The sequence below is a fragment of the Anomaloglossus baeobatrachus genome, chromosome 9 (genome assembly GCF_048569485.1).
Source record: "Anomaloglossus baeobatrachus isolate aAnoBae1 chromosome 9, aAnoBae1.hap1, whole genome shotgun sequence".
NCBI classification, from domain to species: domain Eukaryota; kingdom Metazoa; phylum Chordata; class Amphibia; order Anura; family Aromobatidae; genus Anomaloglossus; species Anomaloglossus baeobatrachus.
In genome coordinates this window covers 206,818,974-206,837,521 of record NC_134361.1, presented here as the reverse complement: position 1 = coordinate 206,837,521, position 18,548 = coordinate 206,818,974, and the positions used below count along the sequence as shown (strand labels likewise).

Here is an 18,548-nt window from a genome sequence, read left to right as displayed (position 1 = left end):
CATCATTATTATTAATATTAATAATAATAATAATAATAATAATAATATAAATAATACATAAATAATATCAATAATAATAATATAAATAATACATAAATAATATCAATAATAATAATAATCATTGATACATGGCACATCCTGGTACGGTTGGAGTAAGGATCTTGCCCTTGAGCTCAGTCTAGAAGGAGTGATGTGTATAGGCAGTCGTGCAGTGATATAGTGGAAAGGGTTACTGCTCGTCTACCAAAAAAATAAAAAATATATGATGGCTGGATAACATGGCATTATGGTTTCGATCCCTGCCCTGAGCGTTTCTAGGTATGCTAAATTACCAGGTTTCTATTTAAGACACAAGGATTTTGTATTTGCCCTCCTTGCGTCTGCATTTCTGGGGTTTGCCCACATGCAAGGTGTGTCCCCCCCTCCCCATCCCCGGTTACACCGCCTGCATGGGGTCTTTTTTCTGTCATGAACAGCACTCTGCTGCCCCCCCCCCCCCCCCTAATGTCAGGTGAATAATGTAGTTATTAACAATTAATTATTAGATGTCATGGCTGCTTTCACTACTTGGTCATCTTATTTAGAAGTTTCCTTGAGCATTTTGTGTTTTTTAACGTCGGAATTGCTGATAATTCATTTCTGTATATACAGATATGTCCAATTTCAATGCATGTCAGGTTTCATCAGCTTTAACGGCACTTCCGATAATGCCTTGTGTACATATATAACCAATTTTAAACACATCGCAAGGGTTCTTGCTAACATAATCCTATCGAAAGTTACATTTTCAGGCTGTGTGTGTATATAACCGTTTTCAACTTATCTTAAAGGTTTCACTTCGGTAACATACGCATCATCAGACATCAGGTCTTCCTTCCGTTGTTCCTGGTTCATTCACACTCTCACCATTTTTCCGTTTTGTTTTTTTTTTTTTTGGTCATTTTAAGACTGACATTAATTTTACACATTTTCCTTTGGGTTGTTTTAATTTGTTATTTTGAGCCATTTTAGTTGTTTCCTGAAATGGGTCATTTGGTATGTGACAGGGATTGTCCCATCATACACAACTTTGATGATTTAATTCTTGTCAAGTTTATTAAACGCTCTTTGTTCATTCATGCTCTGTCCAGCGCCCCCTATTCGGTTTCTGTCCAGCGTCCCCTATTCGGTTTCTGTCCAGCGCCCCCTATTCGGTTTCTGTCCAGCGTCCCCTATTCGGTTTCTGTCCAGCGTCCCCTATTCGGTTTCTGTCCAGCGTCCCCTATTCGGTTTCTGTCCAGCGTCCCCTATTCGGTTTCTGTCCAGCGTCCCCTATTGGGTTTCTGTCCAGTGTCCCCTATTCGGTTTCTGTCCAGCGTCCCCTATTCGGTTTCTGTCCAGCGTCCCCTATTCGGTTTCTGTCCAGCGTCCCCTATTCGGTTTCTGTCCAGCGTCCCCTATTCGGTTTCTGTCCAGCGTCCCCTATTCGGTTTCTGTCCAGCGTCCCCTATTCGGTTTCTGTCCAGCGTCCCCTATTCGGTTTCTGTCCAGCGTCCCCTATTCGGTTTCTGTCCAGCGTCCCCTATTGGGTTTCGCACTCTGATTTTGCATCGTTTGTTCAGATGAGAATTCTTCCGACGGGTTACATTTTCCCTCGTTGGTTGTTGCTTCCAACAACAGGTTTTGGCTGTGATGGCGTGTATAGCTCAATAGTAAGTGTGCAGGTTACAGGCAGAACTTTGGTTCTGGTCCCACCAGTGGATAGTTGACATTTCCCTTAACAACGGTATTGTATAGCATGTTAGCGTGAGATGCCTTGACGGTTTGAGAGCTTCTTTCATCCTATACTTGCCTTGTTTAGCTCCCAGGTTCGACTATCAGGAATTGATCTTTTTTTTTCATACTGTCGGTTCTGTGGGTTTTAAGTTGTCTCTGGTGTCCTAGGGGTTGGAAAATTCATCTTTCCTTGCTGTGTTGTTTCCCATTGATATCACACTTTGGATTGACGTTTTTCCGCTTTGACTCTTTTTTGCTTTTGGGCCGCTAGCATCAGCATTGCGATTCTTAAACTATTTGTCATCGTTAACATAAGCATTGCGACTCTTAAACCATTTGTCATAGTATCCCCATCCTCACCCCTCGGTAATACAGTTCATGGTTTATTGTTCTTTAGGGCTTTGGTTTCAACATTTGGTTATGGGTCCGGTACATTTTAGTTGGTGAAATATCATTGCTGACACTTTCTCGTTTTCATTACGTTCTGAGAGTTTCGCCCCAATGCCTGAGTGTCCATTTCCACCCCTCATGTGGGAAGTGGTGAATACAGACGATAACACTGGGGAGGTTTTTTGGTGGCTGTGCAACATGGTAAGCTCACAGTAAAACATGGTGAGAGTCGTATGTGTGGGCGATCACTATTTCTTCATACATTCACTATTAAATGTTTGTTTCTAGAAGTGAAATGACCTGATAAATATATTTATATAAAAGTAAAACAACAGAAAAATAAATATATATATATATATATATATATATATATATATATATATATACCGTACTTGCTGCTTACGTCAAGTCAAAATTTCTAAGTAAAGGAAATATGAATTAGCAATTGTTTTATTTATTTTACACCGGTCTATATTGGTATCCAGGCTTTTTGCATCATATATTCCGGTAGGTGCTCACTTCTTGAAGGTGTGTTTTTGGCACTGGTTCCTGCATACTTGGGGACATGCGGAGTCCCGATTACAGGAATAGGAGTGGGATAATATAACTTTGTTTCCCAAACAAGCCCCGGTGATCTTTATCGTGATAACATCAATTTAGTGATCGGGGGTTTTTGCATTCGGATTTGATGCTCAAACAACCGAGCCTCCAGATATTTGTTCTTGGGTACCTGTTTTTCCTTCCTTGGAAAAGTTTCCCCTGTCTCTAGTTGCAATTACCTTTTCTTTCGCCGTTCAGGTCCTTCTTTCTTACCTCATGACAATGGTTCCCCTCTCATAAATATTATTTTAATTGCTCCTTTGTGTTTCTCAGCCTCGAGGCTAGGAGATTGGTGCTAATTCATAATTGGTGCCATTACTTGCCAATCCTGAAATTCGACGTATTTATAGTTGCCGTGCTGAGTTTTCTCCATGTATTTTAGACCGGTTTTATTGCCTTTGTAACAATTTTCTCTATTACAGATGGTGTCAAACATGTGGTATCGTTTTTGGCCATTCTTTTATCTTGGCCGGCCAGGAGAATGGGAGAACCATGCACGTGGAAGAGGATTTGGGTTTTTCAGGTTTTGGATGTTCCCTGAAAAGCATCGAGGACCAATAGTTGGGATCTCCCGGATGCCTCTTTACCTCTTAGTTTGTTTTTCTATGCTGCTGGGAATGACCTCTGCCTCTTTATTTAACGCAACTTTCCACTATGATGTGTTCCATGGTTTCTTTGGCTTAGTCAGAGGTCAGTCCTCGCGTGTATGACATGACGGCTATTTAGGAATCATGGAGTTCATGTTGGAGTGTCACGTTTTATTCGCTTTGCAGCGCACTTTTTCACAGCTTCTGTTTCCCGATGGTATACTTAACGGAAATTAGAGCTGACTTATTTCTTTCTATCGAGTGTTCCTTATTTTATGGGTGTGGGTCGGAGCGCAGTTTGCTACTTTGCTCCTCCTTGGCGGTCAATTTAACAGCGTTGATGGTTTTTGTACGAAAGCTACCTGTGCTGGGAGTCCAGCGGCGGCATAATGCTTTGTACTGGTTTACTGTGGTTTATTTACGTGGTTTTATCTTAATATTTTATGCTGTGACCGACCACCATCCACTGAAAGATGAGATTTGGTTATTAAATCTCCAAATAAAGAGAGTTCTGTTTTTATATATCTGAGTGTGGCTTTTCATTACATGGGACGATAAGTTGTGGGTTGTTGGGGTCTCAGCAGTCATGAAGTGCTTCAGCTTTCTTCTAGTTGACCTCTTGGTGTTACAGCTTTGTCTTTTAAGCTACTTGCGCTGATAGTTTTTACTATCATTTGTAGAGTGATGTCTCTTCCCGGCCCCATTTTCACATGTCTGCAGACGGCACAGAGGAACTTCTCAGAAACCTTCCATCTGTCTCGGTCTTCAGTCTCGGTGTTATATTTGCTTATCGGCCAACTGTGGTGATACATCCGGGGATAAAAATTATATCTCCTCGGCAGAGGGCTAAATGTGTGATAGGCATGTGTAAAATCGTATATATAAATACATTATATTAAGATTATCCACTGCATACCCAAGGCACAACCTCTGAGTCGTACGGAGCTTTAAAGGTGCCCGTACATACACCAGATATGTGCAGCGTTCTCTCCCAAAGTCTCCATTGTTTGTGTTTTTATTGGGGTGAAGTGGAGGAAAACCTTCTACCAAATATTTCCGCCAGCAGCTCATCTACCAATAGAACAATGGGACGAGGCATTGTAATTCCACATGTCAAAATCTTCTCTCCAACAGAATTCAGGTAGCCCCTATTCATATCAGGGTCATAATTCTGTCAAAAATCGGCAGGTTTGGACAACTTTAATCAGTACAGGGCCTACAACTTTTTTTTCACACACTAAATATTTTGTTGCAAAAATTTATACAAGTGAAAATTTGTTATGCATGAGGATGAATGGGACAAATTTTTGCAGCACAATCTGTTCCACGTGCATTCACTATCTTCTATACAAGACCAGTAGACTTCTGTGGGGCTGGACTCTGGATTCGTATATGAATATATGATGTTCTGCTTTGGAATAGTATTATGCTATTCTCCTCCAATGCTGCAGGGGGAGCGTCGTGCTGCTTTCAGTGGTGGGCAGCGTCGTGCTGCTTTCAGTGGTGGGCAGCGTCGTGCCGCTTTCAGTGTTGGGGAGCGTCGTGCTGCTTTCAGTGGTGGGCAGCGTCGTGCCGCTTTCAGTGGTGGAGAGGGTCGTGCCGCTTTCAGTGTTGGGGAGCGTCGTGCCGCTTTCAGTGTTGGGGAGCGTCGTGCCGCTTTCAGTGTTGGGCAGCGTCGTGCCGCTTTCAGTGTTGGGCAGCGTCGTGCCGCTTTCAGTGTTGGGCAGCGTCGTGCCGCTTTCAGTGTTGGGCAGCGTCGTGCCGCTTTCAGTGTTGGGCAGCGTCGTGCTGCTTTCAGTGTTGGGCAGCGTCGTGCCGCTTTCAGTGTTGGGCAGCGTCGTGCCGCTTTCAGTGTTGGGCAGCGTCGTGCCGCTTTCAGTGTTGGGCAGCGTCGTGCCGCTTTCAGTGTTGGGAGTGTGAAGCCCCACAGGTGTTGTGTCAGTGCATTACCTTCAGGGACTCCACTCGGCTGGATCTGGTCACAGGTAGGAGATCTTCTTCTTGTCGTGACGCCACTCTCAGTATTGCGGTCAGTGGGGACCGCCACTGCAGGTTGAGGGACGCCTGGGGCTGATGGTGGGTGCAGTTAGTTGGAATAGCCTCCTGAGAGTGAGGCAAGCCCCAGGGCCCTGTGTAGGTGCGTAGAACCACAAGGCGCAGAATAACTCCACACAGGCAGAATGTCTTTCAGGGTTTTTACTCACTTCAGGTGGCAGGGTGAGTGACCCGGGCGTAGCTGGGATGAACCAGGCTGGAACCAGGTGTCCTTCAGGCTGACTTCTGATGGTGACTACCAACTCGCCTTCCTTAGCCCTTGGTGGTTTGGGGTAACCCCGACTTTTAGTCCCTATGGGGGTCACCCAGGGAAGTTGCTGAAGCCTCACTCCCCTTCGTTTGCCGTTTGCTTGTCGCCTGGGCCAGATCACTCCAGCTGCTTGCCTCCTGTGAACTGTGGGCCCTAACTGTGGCTACGTGGCTGCGGCTTTTAGGTGTTGTGGTGTGGGCTTTGAGGGCCCCACACCGGCAGGTTTAGCAGGGAAAGGTGGATCTATCCCCGCTCCGGGATCTGCCGCCCGTTTGGGCCTGGTTCTCCCTAGCAGTCTCCTTACTTCCCACTCTGTGCTCTCTCTCTAGCTGGAGATGGGTTTCGGGTAGCACTCCTAGGTGACCGTTCTCCCCCGTCGGTAGCCACTGCGCGGACGCTGTCAGACTACAGCAGCCCAGGGGAAGGGGTCAGCTCTCCTCGGAGCTCCCTGGACTCTGCTCTGAACCGGCTCACATCTGGGACCTTCACTGCTGCTCCTGTCTGAGCTCCACTTCATGCTCCTCACTCCTCCACCCTCTGCTGCAGACTGTTTACTCCTCCTTCTCTTTTCCCTCTGTGCCTGCCTACGCCACCTAGCAACCAGGCTCTCTTACCACACCCCTTGAGAGGAGATGGAGGCTTTTGGCCCCCTCCACTATTCCAGTGGAGGTGAAGGCTTTTCCCCCTCCTGGGATCCCCAGGGGTCCTCTCAAAGGTACATGTGTGAGACCTGATCACTATGCGCCTGTGTAGTCACACCTCAGTCAGCCATCTGGATACCTGTATTGTACTGTCCCCAGCATGGGTGCAGTACTCAGTGGTGCCTGACCAGGTCAGGGGCGCCACAGGAGCGTCGTGCCGCTTTCAGTGTTGGGGAGCGTCGTGCCGCTTTCAGTGTTGGGGAGCGTCGTGCCTCTGGATGGCCTCCGCTTTCTGCCTTGTGCTCGCTCTCCATTTATATATAGTTTATATAGGTTTTCCTTTAAATCTCCCATATCTGTTTGTTTGTTTTTTTTCATGCAATCTATTCTCTTTGCAGCCGCCTCTTCTCCAATGCTGCGGATGCCAAGTACCCGGACACCGTCGGTATGACTTTTGACTCCACCAACCAGTGGCTGTCTTGTGTGTACAATGACCACAGTCTTTATGTATGGGACATTAAAGATCTGAAGAAAGTGGGGAAAGTCTACTCTGCCCTGTACCACTCCTCCTGTGTATGGAGCGCTGAGGTATGAGCGTGCCGACCGAGATAAAAATACAACACAGATGTCTATTTTATAGTATTGATGTGCTGCCTTGTTCAGCGAGCGCCGCTCTGAGGGCGTTTATATGTGCGGAGTCATCTCCTTTTAAGATAAAACTGGCTATTATAAATTGCAGTGATCTGATCTATAGAATCACATCAGTACATCTTATTCTGGGCTGATTTGAAGCCGCAGATACTTTACATTTTTTCTGTTGATTGTAAAGTGAGTGACTCTACAATTAAGGAATTGTTATTTAAGCCGTTTCATCTTATAAATGGTAGCATTTGCTTCTTATATACCAATTTTATATATTTTTGTCTAGGTTTACCCTGAAATGAAGGACAGCAACCAGGCCTGCCTGCCCCCAAACTCATTCATTACCTGCTCTTCTGACAGCACCATCCGACTGTGGAACATGGAGACGTCTAACATCCATGGCACGGCGTTACACCGGAACATCCTCAGCAATGTGCGTGTATTTGGTTGTGGGGGGGGGGGTTGTATCATGTACAGCACGACCAACTCTTGATGAAAATTCTTCTGATTGATGGTAACACACAAGCTCTGCTCGACACTGACTGTAACTGCACTGGGTTGGTGGACAAGGTCGATGTGCAGACCCTGGACACCAAGGCCGGGATTCGCTCCGTGTGTGTGAGCCCCAATGGCCAACACTTGGCCTCAGGCGACAGAACCGGCACACTCAGGTATATGGTCAGAGGGGATATCTGGCATCGAAATTCTCACTATATTAGGGGGATTGAATGCTTATTCTTCATTATTACAGGGTTTATGAGCTGCAGTCTCTGACGGAGCTACTGAAAGTAGAAGCTCATGATTCGGAAATCCTTTGCTTAGAATATTCTAAACCAGACACAGGTAAATATACAAACAAAAGGATACAGCAGCCTCTGTAAGCACCAAACATAGAATATGTGAAATCTAAACTGCATTAATGCTATATGCAATATACATAAAAAAATGAAAGTTGGCTCATCAACCACGGCAAGGTGACCTTTCTTTGATGGGACCCTATATTAGTGTCCTGCCTCTCCTGGGCTATAATTCTACAAATGTATGGGGAGATAGGATCTGGCACTAATTAAAATCACCCTGTGGCTGATAGGCGGAAAGCACAGTCAGAATAGGTGGCACACAAGAATTGGCCAATTCATGTGAGCCGATCAACCGTGGCAAGGTGACCTTTTATACGTGCATTTATGTATTGTGATTCATTTTATTTCTTCAATATCTTATGCTTTTTTTTTTTTTTGTTTGCCTTTTTAGGAATGAACCTGTTGGCCTCTGCCAGCCGTGACCGACTGATTCATGTCCTAGATGCATCAAAAGATTACAGCCTTCAACAAACCTTGGATGACCACTCTTCATCAATCACTGCTGTAAAATTTACTGGTGAGCTCTGATGTGCAGTCATATAGACTAGTACAATGCTATATACCTTGTAAAGAAGACTGATCATCTTTGCCAAGATGGCGACTGTCGTACTGCTAACCTGAATCTGCTACTTTTTCAGCTAACGATGGCAAGATGCGAATGATCAGCTGTGGAGCAGATAAAAGCATTTACTTCCGCACTGCTGAGCAGGTATGGTTGTGAAACATATATATACACTGTGTGCAGAATTATTAGGCAAATGAGTATTTTGATCACATTTTTATACATGTTGTCCTACTCCAAGCTGTATAGGCTTGAGAGCCAACTACCAATTAAGTAAATTAGGTGATGTGCATCTCTGTAATGAGGAAGGGTGCGGTCTAATGACATCAACACTCTATATGAGGTGTGCTTAATTATTAGGCAACTTATTTTCTTTTGGCAAAATGGGTCAGAAGAGAGATTTGACGGGCTCTGAAAAGTCCAAAATTGTGAGATGTCTTGCAGAGGGATGCAGCAGTCTTCAAATTGCCAAACTTTTGAAGCGTGATCACCGAACAATCAAGCGTTTCATGGCAAATAGCCAACAGGATCGCAAGAAGCAAGTTGGGCAAAAAAGGGTGCAAAATAACTGCCTATGAATTGAGGAAAATTCAGCGTGAAGCTGCCAAGATCCCATTTGCCACCAGTTTGGCCATATTTCAGAGCTGCAACGTTACTGGAGTATCAAAAAGCACAAGGTGTGCCATACTCAGGGACATGGCCAAGGTAAGGAAGGCTGAAAAACCACCACCTCTGACCAAGAAACATAAGATAAAACGTCAAGACTGGGCCAAGAAATATCTTAAGAATGATTTTCAAAGATTTTATGGACTGATGAAATAAGAAGTGACACTTGATGGGCCAGATTGATGGGCCAGAGGCTGGATCAGTAAAGGGCAGAGCGCTCCACTCCTACTCAGACGCCAGCAAGGTGGAGGTGGGGACTGGTATGGGCTGGTATCATCAAAGATGAACTTGTGGGACCTTTTTGGGTTGAGGATGGAGTGAAGCTCAACTCCCAGACCTACTGCCAGTTTCTGGAAGACAACTTCTTCAAGCAGTGGTACAGGAAGAAGTCGGTATCGTTCAAGAAAAACATGATTTCTTTATCGTTCCTATGGGAGACCCAGACCATGGGTGTTTAGCTTCTGCCTCCGGAGGACACACAAAGTACTACACTTAAAAGTGTAGCTCCTCCCTCTGAGCTTATACACCCCCTGGAGAACCAGATCTAGCCAGTTTATCGCTTTGTGTTCAGGAGGCATACATCCACACATGCATTCTCATCTGATTTTTTGATTTTTGGAAAGAGTTTGAAGAAAAGCGGGTCCAAGTCTGGACTCCCGGCATGTCCCTTCTCACCCCACTGTGTCGGCGGTGTTGTTAAGGTTGATTCCAAGGCTGGAGCCTTACATGCCGCGCTCCTTCACCATCCCTCCTGGGCTCTGGCTTGAAGTGGGAGCCAGCACGTTCTCCATGCTTAGCAGGAGACCGGTCTCCATCCGCAGCCCTTCAGGACCCTGCTGGACCGGAGCACTCATCCCCAGGGACTTGGAACCCGGCGTCTCAGCAAGCTAAGTACCTGAGACGTTTATATATTGGGGGTCCCTGTACTTTATTGTTGTGGGAGAGTGTGCTGATGTGTTTTTATGACATTTCCGGCGGGTTCTCTGGCTGTTGCCTGAGAACCGCGCCGATGGTGCCTGCGCGCCGGCCGCACCGCTCAAATTTAGGCCCCGGCTTCGCCGGAGGCCTACTTTCGGTTTCACTGCCCTCGCATGTCACTCATGTAGAGGGACAGGCTCGGCTCCGCCCGGCGGCCGTTCTGCAAGGGGAGGGACACTCCCTACTGCAGTGTGTGTCTCCTCCCCTGTAGATCTCTATGGCCCTTCAGATCCCGCTCCTCAAGCAAGTCCCGCCCCCTCTCTTTGCTCCGGCGGCCATTTTCTCAGCGTTCTCTCTGCATTGCAGCGCTGGTCTGCAGCATCTCTGCTGAGTTGCTGTGCTTGGGGGTCCGGGCTTCGGGATCTGGAGGGCACACAACACCGCTCCAGCGGTCTGGTAAGCCACAACCGGTCTCCGGTTGTGGACCTCTGATTATACTCTCTGGGGTTCATTCTCTGGCAGAGCCCCCACTCCAGCAGCATGTCTCACACGAGGAGCAAGGCTCCAAAGCTGTATTCAGTATGCACTGCATGTAAGCTCCTGCTGCCTGAACCGAGCATCTTCCCACATTGTGATGCCTGCTCTAACCTGGCGGTGCCTCAGCCTGGAGTCTCACCCTGCTCCTGCTCCTGTGGCTGAACCCCCGGCTTGGGTAGAATCCTTTTCTAGGTCTATCTCCCAGTCTTTTGCTGACTCCATGGGACTTCTGTCCAGGACTTTGCTGAACATGCATCAGCCCCTTTCACAGGGTGCCTCTGCTGCTAGGAGTCTCTCAGGACCGGAGCTCACAGAGGATTCATCATCTGGTCCCAGACCCCGTCCTTCTAAGAAGAGACGCAGGGTTCCCTCTCCTTCCTCGTCCCGCGGCTCTAATTCAGGAGCTGACTCGCAGGACGAGGAGGATGTCTTTACGGGGGGCTCGGAGGTTAACTCCATGTACCCCATTGATCTGTCCGAAAGTGACTCAGATGTTAGTGATTTGATTGCGTCCATTAATTCTGTACTGGATCTCAATCCGCCAGTATCAGAGGAGCAACCCTCTCTGGCAGAAAAGCACCAGTTTACCTCGCCTAAGAGATAAAGAGTGTGTTCTTTAGCCACTCCAGTTTTCAGGCCGCTGTGACCAAGCCCAGAGCCTGTCCTGACAAACGCTTCCCAAAGCATGGTTCTGATGACCGCTTTCCCTTTCCACCTGAGGTGGTCAAGGAGTGGGCTCATTCCCCAAAGGTAGACCCCCCGGTGTCTAGACTCTCAGCCCGGACCATTGTATCGGTGGCTGATGGCACCTCTCTTAAGGATTCCACTGACCGCCAGATTGACCTTCTGGCCAAATCCATATATGAAGCGGCGGGGGCTTCGTTCTCCCCGACTTTTGCAGCAATGTGGGCTCTCAAAGCCATCTCTGCTTCTCTAGAGGTGATGCATTCCCTCGCCAGGGAATCTATGCCCGAAATGGTTACCTTAACTTCCCAAGCTTCAGCTTTTTCATCCTATGCCATGTCTGCCATGCAGGAGGATTCTCACCGCACTGCGGTGGCTTCGGCTAATTCCCTCGCTATCCGCAGAATCTTGTGGCTTCGAGAGTGGAAGGCAGATGCTTCTTCAAAGAAGTACCTTGCTGGACTCCCTTTTCAGGGTCCCGGCTGTTCGGGGAACAGCTGGATGAAATTATTAAGGAAGCTACTGGCGGGAAGAGTACTTCCATGCCACAAACCAAAACCAGGAAACCTGTCCAGGGCAGGAATCAGTCATGGTTTTGTTCCTTTCGTTCCTCCAACTGGTCCTCCTCTAAGCCCTCGGCCTCGTCCACTAACTCAGCCAAGGACCAGAAATCCAACTGGCGCCCAAAAGCGCGTCCACAAAAGACCGCAGGAGGTGCTGCCGCTAAGGCAGCCTCCTTGTGACTATCTGTCCGCGCCAGCAACGTCCTTAGTTGGTGGCAGGCTCTCCCACTTTGGCGACGCGTGGTTTTAACACGTCTCCGATCAGTGGGTGAGGGATATCATCTCCCACGGCTACAGGATAGAATTCTCTTCCAGCCCGCCAAACAGATTTTTTCTCTCAACTCCCCCCTGCTCCAAGGCCGCCGCCTTCTCACAGGCCGTGGCATCCTTGCAGGCCAACGGAGTAACTGTACCGGTTCCCGCCCGGGAACGGTTCAGAGGTTTCTACTCAAATCTCTTCCTAGTCCCCAAAAAGGATGGTTCCTTCCGGCCCATCCTGGATCTCAAGCTTCTCAACAAGCATGTTCAGGTGCGGCATTTTCGCATGGAGTCTCTGCGATCAGCCATTGCCTCAATGACCCAAGGGGATTTCCTGGCATCCATCGACATCAGAGATGCCTATCTGCATGTGCCAATTGCAGTTTCACACCAGCGTTGGCTACGTTTTGCAATCGGAGAGGAACATTTCCAATTCGTGGCTCTCCCCTTCGGGTTGGTCACAGCTCCTCGGGTATTCACCAAGGTCATGGCAGCAGTGATTGCGGTCCTGCACCTACAGGGGTTGGCAGTGATCCCTTACCTGGACGACCTTCTAGTCAAGGCTTCATCCAGCGTAGACTGTCAGCGGACTGTCTCGCTCACTCTCGCCACTCTAGCCCAATTCGGGTGGCTTGTCAACCTTCCCAAATCCACTCTGACTCCGACCCAGAGTCTCACGTACCTAGGGATGCAGTTCGAGACTTTGCCGGCACTTGTGAAGTTGCCCTTAGTCAAACAGCAGTCCCTCCAACTGGCGGTGCGCTCTCTGCTGAGGCCCCGCCGTTATTCCCTCAGGCGCCTGATGCAGGTGCTGGGTCAAATGGTGGCGTCAATGGAGGCTGTTCCCTTTGCCCAGTTCCATCTGCGCCCTCTGCAGCTGGACATTCTCCGCTGTTGGGACAAGCGGCCTTCCTCCTTGCACAGGTTAGTGGCTCTGTCGCCACAGACCAGGAGCACTCTTCAGTGGTGGCTTCGGCCCCTCTCTCTGTCCCAGGGGCACTCCTTTCTGGCCCCGTCCTGGGTGATCCTCACCACGGATGCCAGTCTATCCGGCTGGGGAGCGGTATGTCTCCAGCACCGAGCGCAGGGCACTTGGACTCCGTCCGAGTCAGCCCTTTCGATCAATGTGCTGGAAAACAGAGCCTTGCTTCTGGCTCTCCTAGCTTTTCACCGTCTGCTGGCGGGCAGGCACATCCGAGTCCAGTCGGACAACGCGACAGCGGTTGCCTACATCAATCACCAAGGCGGGACACGCAGCCGCCTGGCAATGTTGGAGGTACAACGCATCCTTCAATGGGCGGAGGACTCCAAGTCCACCATATCCGCAGTCCACATCCCAGGCGTGGAAAACTGGGAGGCAGATTATCTCAGCCGTCAAACCGTGGACAGTGGCGAGTGGTCCCTGCACCCGGCAGTTTTTCAGTCAATCTGCCGCAAATAGGGCACTCCGGACGTGGACCTAATGGCATCCCGTCACAATAACAAAGTTCCCGTTTACGTGGCTCGCTCCCACGATCCTCAGGCATTCGCCGCGGACGCTCTGGTTCAAGACTGGTCCCAGTTTCGTCTGTCCTACGTGTTTCCCCCTCTAGCTCTCTTGCCCAGAGTCCTGCGCAAGATCAGAATGGAGGGCCGTCGAGTCATCCTCATTGCTCCGGACTGGCCCAGGCGAGCTCGGTACCCAGACCTGCTCCATCTGTCCGTAGAGGTGCCGTGGCATCTTCCGGACCGTCCAGACCTTCTCTCACAAGGTCCGTTTTTCCGCCTGAATTCTGCGGCTCTCAAATTGACGGCGTAGCTCTTGAGTCCTGGATCTTGACGGCTTCTGGTATCCCTCCTGAAGTCATTTCCACTATGACTCGGGCCCGTAAGTCTTCCTCCGCCAAGATCTATCACAGGACTTGGAAAATTTTCCGGTCCTGGTGTCGCTCTTCCGGCCATCCTCCTTGGCCATTTTCCTTGCCGACCCTTCTGTCCTTTCTACAGTCCGGTCTGCAGCTGGGACTGTCCCTCAACTCTCTCAAGGGACAAGTCTCAGCTCTGTCAGTGCTGTTCCAGCGGCGTCTCGCCCGGCTGGCTCAGGTCCGCACCTTCATGCAAGGCGCGTCTCACATCATTCCGCCTTACCTGCGGCCCTTGGATCCCTGGGACCTTAACTTGGTCCTCACGGTTTTGCAGAAACCCCCCTTTGAGCCTCTTAGGGAGGTTTCTTTGTTTCGTCTTTCACAGAAAGTGGTCTTTCTAGTGGCCATAACTTCCCTCAGGAGAGTCTCCGATTTGGTTGCGCTCTCTTCGGAGTCACCTTTTTTGGTTTTTCATCAAGACAAGGTGGTTCTCCGTCCGACTCCGGACTTTCTTCCTAAGGTGGTCTCTCCTTTCCACCTTAACCAGGACATTACCCTACCTTCCTTTTGTCCGGCTCCTGTTCATCGCTTTGGAAAAGCGCTGCATACTCTGGATCTGGTGCGTGCTCTCCGGATCTATCTGTCTCGCACCGCTGCTCTTAGGCGGTGCACCTCTCTTTTTGTGCTAACCACAGGTCGGTGCAAGGGCCTCACTGCTTCTAAGCCGACCTTAGCCCGTTGGATTAGGTCGACCATTTCGGACGCCTACCAGTGTTCTCAGGTGCCTCCCCCGCCGGGGATCAAGGCACACTCGACCAGAGCTGTCGGTGCCTCTTGGGCTTTCAGGCACCAGGCTACGGCTCAACAAGTCAGTCAGGCTGCCACTTGGACTAGCCTGCATACCTTTTCAAAGCACTACCAAGTGCATGCTCATGCTTCGGTAGATGCGAGCTTGGGTAGACGCATCCTTCAGGCGGCTGTCGCCCATTTGTGAAGTTAGGTTCTGCCTACTTCTTAGTTTTTCTGTTTATTTCCCACCCATGGACTGCTTTGAGACGTCCCATAGTCTGGGTCTCCCATAGGAACGATAAAGAAAAAGAGAATTTTGTTTACTTACTGTAAATTCTTTTTCTTATAGTTCCGTATTGGGAGACCCAGCTCCCTCCCTGTTGCCTGTTGGCAATTTCTTGTTCCACGTGTTTTCACCGGCTGTTGTTGTTGACAGAGTCTCCGGTTGTTCCGGTTTTTGCTCTGTTTTTACTTGTGGGTGGCTATTCTCCTTCAGCTTTTGCACTAACCTGGCTAGATCTGGTTCTCCAGGGGGTGTATAAGCTCAGAGGGAGAAGCTACACTTTTAAGTGTAGTACTTTGTGTGTCCTCCGGAGGCAGAAGCTAAACACCCATGGTCTGGGTCTCCCAATACGGAACTATAAGAAAAAGAATTTACGGTAAGTAAACAAAATTCTCTTTTTTCATGCAGGACAATGCTCCGTCACATGCATCCAACTACTCCACAGCGTGGCTGGCCAGTAAAGGTCTAAAAGATGAAAAAATAATGACATGGCCCCCTTGTTCACCTGATCTGCACTCCATAGAGAACCTGTGGTCCCTCATAAAATGTAAGATCTACAGGGAGGGAAAACAGTCCACCTCTGGGAGCAGTGTCTGGAGGCTGTGGTGGCTGCTGCACGCAATGTTGATCGTAAACAGATCAAGCAACTGACAGAATCTATGGATGGTTGGCTGCTGAGTGTCATCATAAAGAATGGTGGCTATATTGGTCACTAATTTTAAATGTTTATTTCTAAATTTTGTGCAGTTATATTGGTTTACCTGGTGAAAATAAATAAGTGAGATGGGAATATATTTGGTTTTTATTAAGTTGCCTAATAATTCTGCACAGTAATAGTTACCTGCACAAACAGATATCCTCCTAAGATAGCCAAATAAAAAAAAACCCAAAACACTCCAATTTCCAAAAATATTAAGCTTTGATATTTGAGTCTTTTGGGTTGATTGAGAACATAGCTGTTGAACAATAATAAAAAAAAAGCCTCTAAAATACAACTTGCCTAATAATTCTGCACACGGTGTATATTATATAGAGTTCATGCTTTGGTGGTTGGTTCTCGGATGTCTGAAGTCTTTACAGGCCTCATATCCGCTGCTCTGCCATAATACTGACCAGCCGGCGGTCAATCGCAGAAACTGCGTTTGTCCTGTGACTCAGCCGGTCTTCAAAGCTGCAGTGAATGATGTCTGTACTGAGACCAGTGACTCACATTTTGCCTTCAGACATAATAAATGTTCTGTCTCCATTTAAGTAAACTTGTCATGTTGGTGGTGTAACAGGGGCACGCCGCTGTGGTTTGGGAACACATGCGGCTGATCTAGCGGGACGTGGTTAGCTGGAGCATTGCAAAGGCGAAGGTACCTGTTTTATTTGTTTTTCTGCGGTTGACATTGTTTTCCTTTCAGATACAAGCCGTCCGAGTGTGTGGATCCTAGGTCATTCATTTGTGTACTGGGCGGCTCGGAGAGCGGACTCTCGACCTGGTGGCCGGTCCTTGGGATTACTCGACATCGATGTTAACTGGAGAGGTATCAGGGGCCTGTCCTGGCCGCAAGTTTTACCGGAGGTGGTCAAGATAGCAAGGATGGTCTTCTCCCCAGTGGTTATGGTGATACACGCCGGGGGTAACGACCTGGTTTCTTTCCCGTTGGCTGAGTTACTGACCCTTATGCGGTCAGATATGGACAAATTCCCCTGCTTCTTCCCCCAAATGAAGCTGGTTTGGTCCGAGGTAATTCCACGGCTCGTTTGGCATGGCGCTAGGGAAGGTTTCGCCATAGAACGAACCCGGCGAACACTGAATCAGCGTATCTCCAAATTCATCCGGTTTAAAAACGGGGTTGTCGTCCGCCATCACCAGCTGGAGGGTGATAATGCGGCTTACCTGCGGGCGGATGGAGTGCATCTGAATGATAGTGGGCAGGATGTGTTCATGGCAGGAATCCGTGAGGGTGTCGTGCAAGCGCTCCAGTCCCTGGTGGGTGGGGTCGCAGCTCGTTGATATTTGGCTGCTCCTTGGCGGAAGGGGTTGGAAATAAGGAAAAATGGAGGCGAAATACCCGCACCGGACGGCCGAGTGGCAGTACTTTACCTAAACCCCTGGTATATTTGGCTGGTTTAACGCCTGTTTGGAGAGCTGTGACCATAATTTTATCCCAAAAGATGAGAGCATTGATTTCCTTTGACTCTCCAAAGCAAAGTTAAATAAAAAGTTTGTTTTAAAGAAAAAATTGTGTCGTGGTGTCTCTTAAAGGGGGGGGAGTATGTGCTGGGGTCCTGGCAGTCTGAACTGTTCTTGTAGAGGAGGTGGAGAAGCTGGAGACAGACCTGGAGAAGAAGATGAAGGAGATCGAGGAGCTGCAGAGTCAGAAGACGAATGTGGCCAGTGAGCTCCACAGCCAGGACCAGCTTATCAAGTCTCTGCAGCAGGAGGTGAAGCAGCAGAAGATCTACCAGGAGCTGGGGCGCCAGATGGCCACCAGGAACGAGCTTGTAAGTCCCCACCGGACCCTGCAGGCCTGTGTGCGACGTCTGCAGAAGACGACTGGTCCTCCTAATTATCTGCAAGTAATCTCCACATAGCAGGCGCCTTGTATAAAGCCCATGTACGACAATCTGAGGAGCACAATGGCAAGAGGGTGCACGGCCCCACGGTGCAGCAACCTCTGTTAGTGTGGTGCATACAGACTTCTGTTCCCCCCCACCTTCTTCAGGACTCCTAGGCGTCCCCTCCCTCTGGACCCTTCTATTTTTGCCTGCTCCCTCTGGACCCTTCTATTCTTGCCCCTTCTTTTTTTAGAGCCCTTCTAATCTTGCCCCTTCATCTGGACCCTTCTATTCTCAGCCCCCTCTCTCTGGACCCTTCTATTCTCTCCCCCTATTTCTGGACCCTAGTGTTCTCTCACACTGGACCCTTCTATTCTGTCCCCTCCGCGTGGACCCTCCTCTGGCTGTGGGGCAAACTTGCTGTTTCTCTGGGTGTATTTAGGCATGTCTCTGAGATCATGGTCGCTCGCGTCCCTGACATCTGGGACATGGCCCCACAGACGTCTTCAGCTCTCTTCCCCCTGTGCAGGAGCTGGAGGGGTCGGTGCCTGTGGACGAGGCTGCTATGATGAGTGAGGTGTGGAGCCGTCCTGTTGTGCTGTGCTCCACAGGTTTCACTGTTTGACCAGTGCACATGGGGATCAGTCCAGGTGTGGCGGTTACATCGGTTGGGTTACACCGGTCTCTGCTCCTCGCTGTGGCCTGTAGTGCTAACTCTGGGGTGTCGGTGGGGTTACACCAGCGTGTGCTTCTCGCAGTGGCCTGTAGCGCTGACCCTGGGGCATCGGCTAGGTAACACCGGTGTCTTCTCCTTGCTGTGGCCTGTAGCACTGACCCCGGCGCAGCAGGATGGGGGCACTGATCCTTGGGACAGCAGGATGGGGGCACTGACTACAGTTCAGCAGGATGGGGGCGCTGATCCTTGCGACAGCAGGATGGGGGCGCTGATCCTTGGGACAGCAGGATGGGAGCGCTGATCCTTGGGACAGCAGGATGGGGGCGCTGATCCTTGGGACAGCAGGATGGGGGCGCTGATCCTTGGGACAGCAGGATGGGGGCGCTGATCCTTGGGACAGCAGGATGGGGGCGCTGATCCTTGGGACAGCAGGATGGGGGC

At 49.3% G+C, this 18,548-nt stretch overlaps 1 protein-coding gene across 1 annotated transcript; it reads left to right on the top strand.

The window, feature by feature from the left end:
- Nucleotides 1–266: 266 nt before the first annotated feature.
- On the top strand, nt 267–17,050 carry LOC142251876 (mitogen-activated protein kinase-binding protein 1-like). Its single transcript, XM_075324924.1, has 8 exons — nt 267–318; nt 6,677–6,866; nt 7,207–7,353; nt 7,398–7,591; nt 7,672–7,763; nt 8,172–8,297; nt 8,419–8,489; nt 16,291–17,050. Exons 1-8 carry the CDS (start codon nt 287–289, stop codon nt 16,318–16,320), a joined length of 882 nt encoding a protein of 293 aa, XP_075181039.1. The 5' UTR covers nt 267–286; the 3' UTR covers nt 16,321–17,050.
- The last annotated feature ends 1,498 nt before the right edge of the window (nt 17,051–18,548 follow it).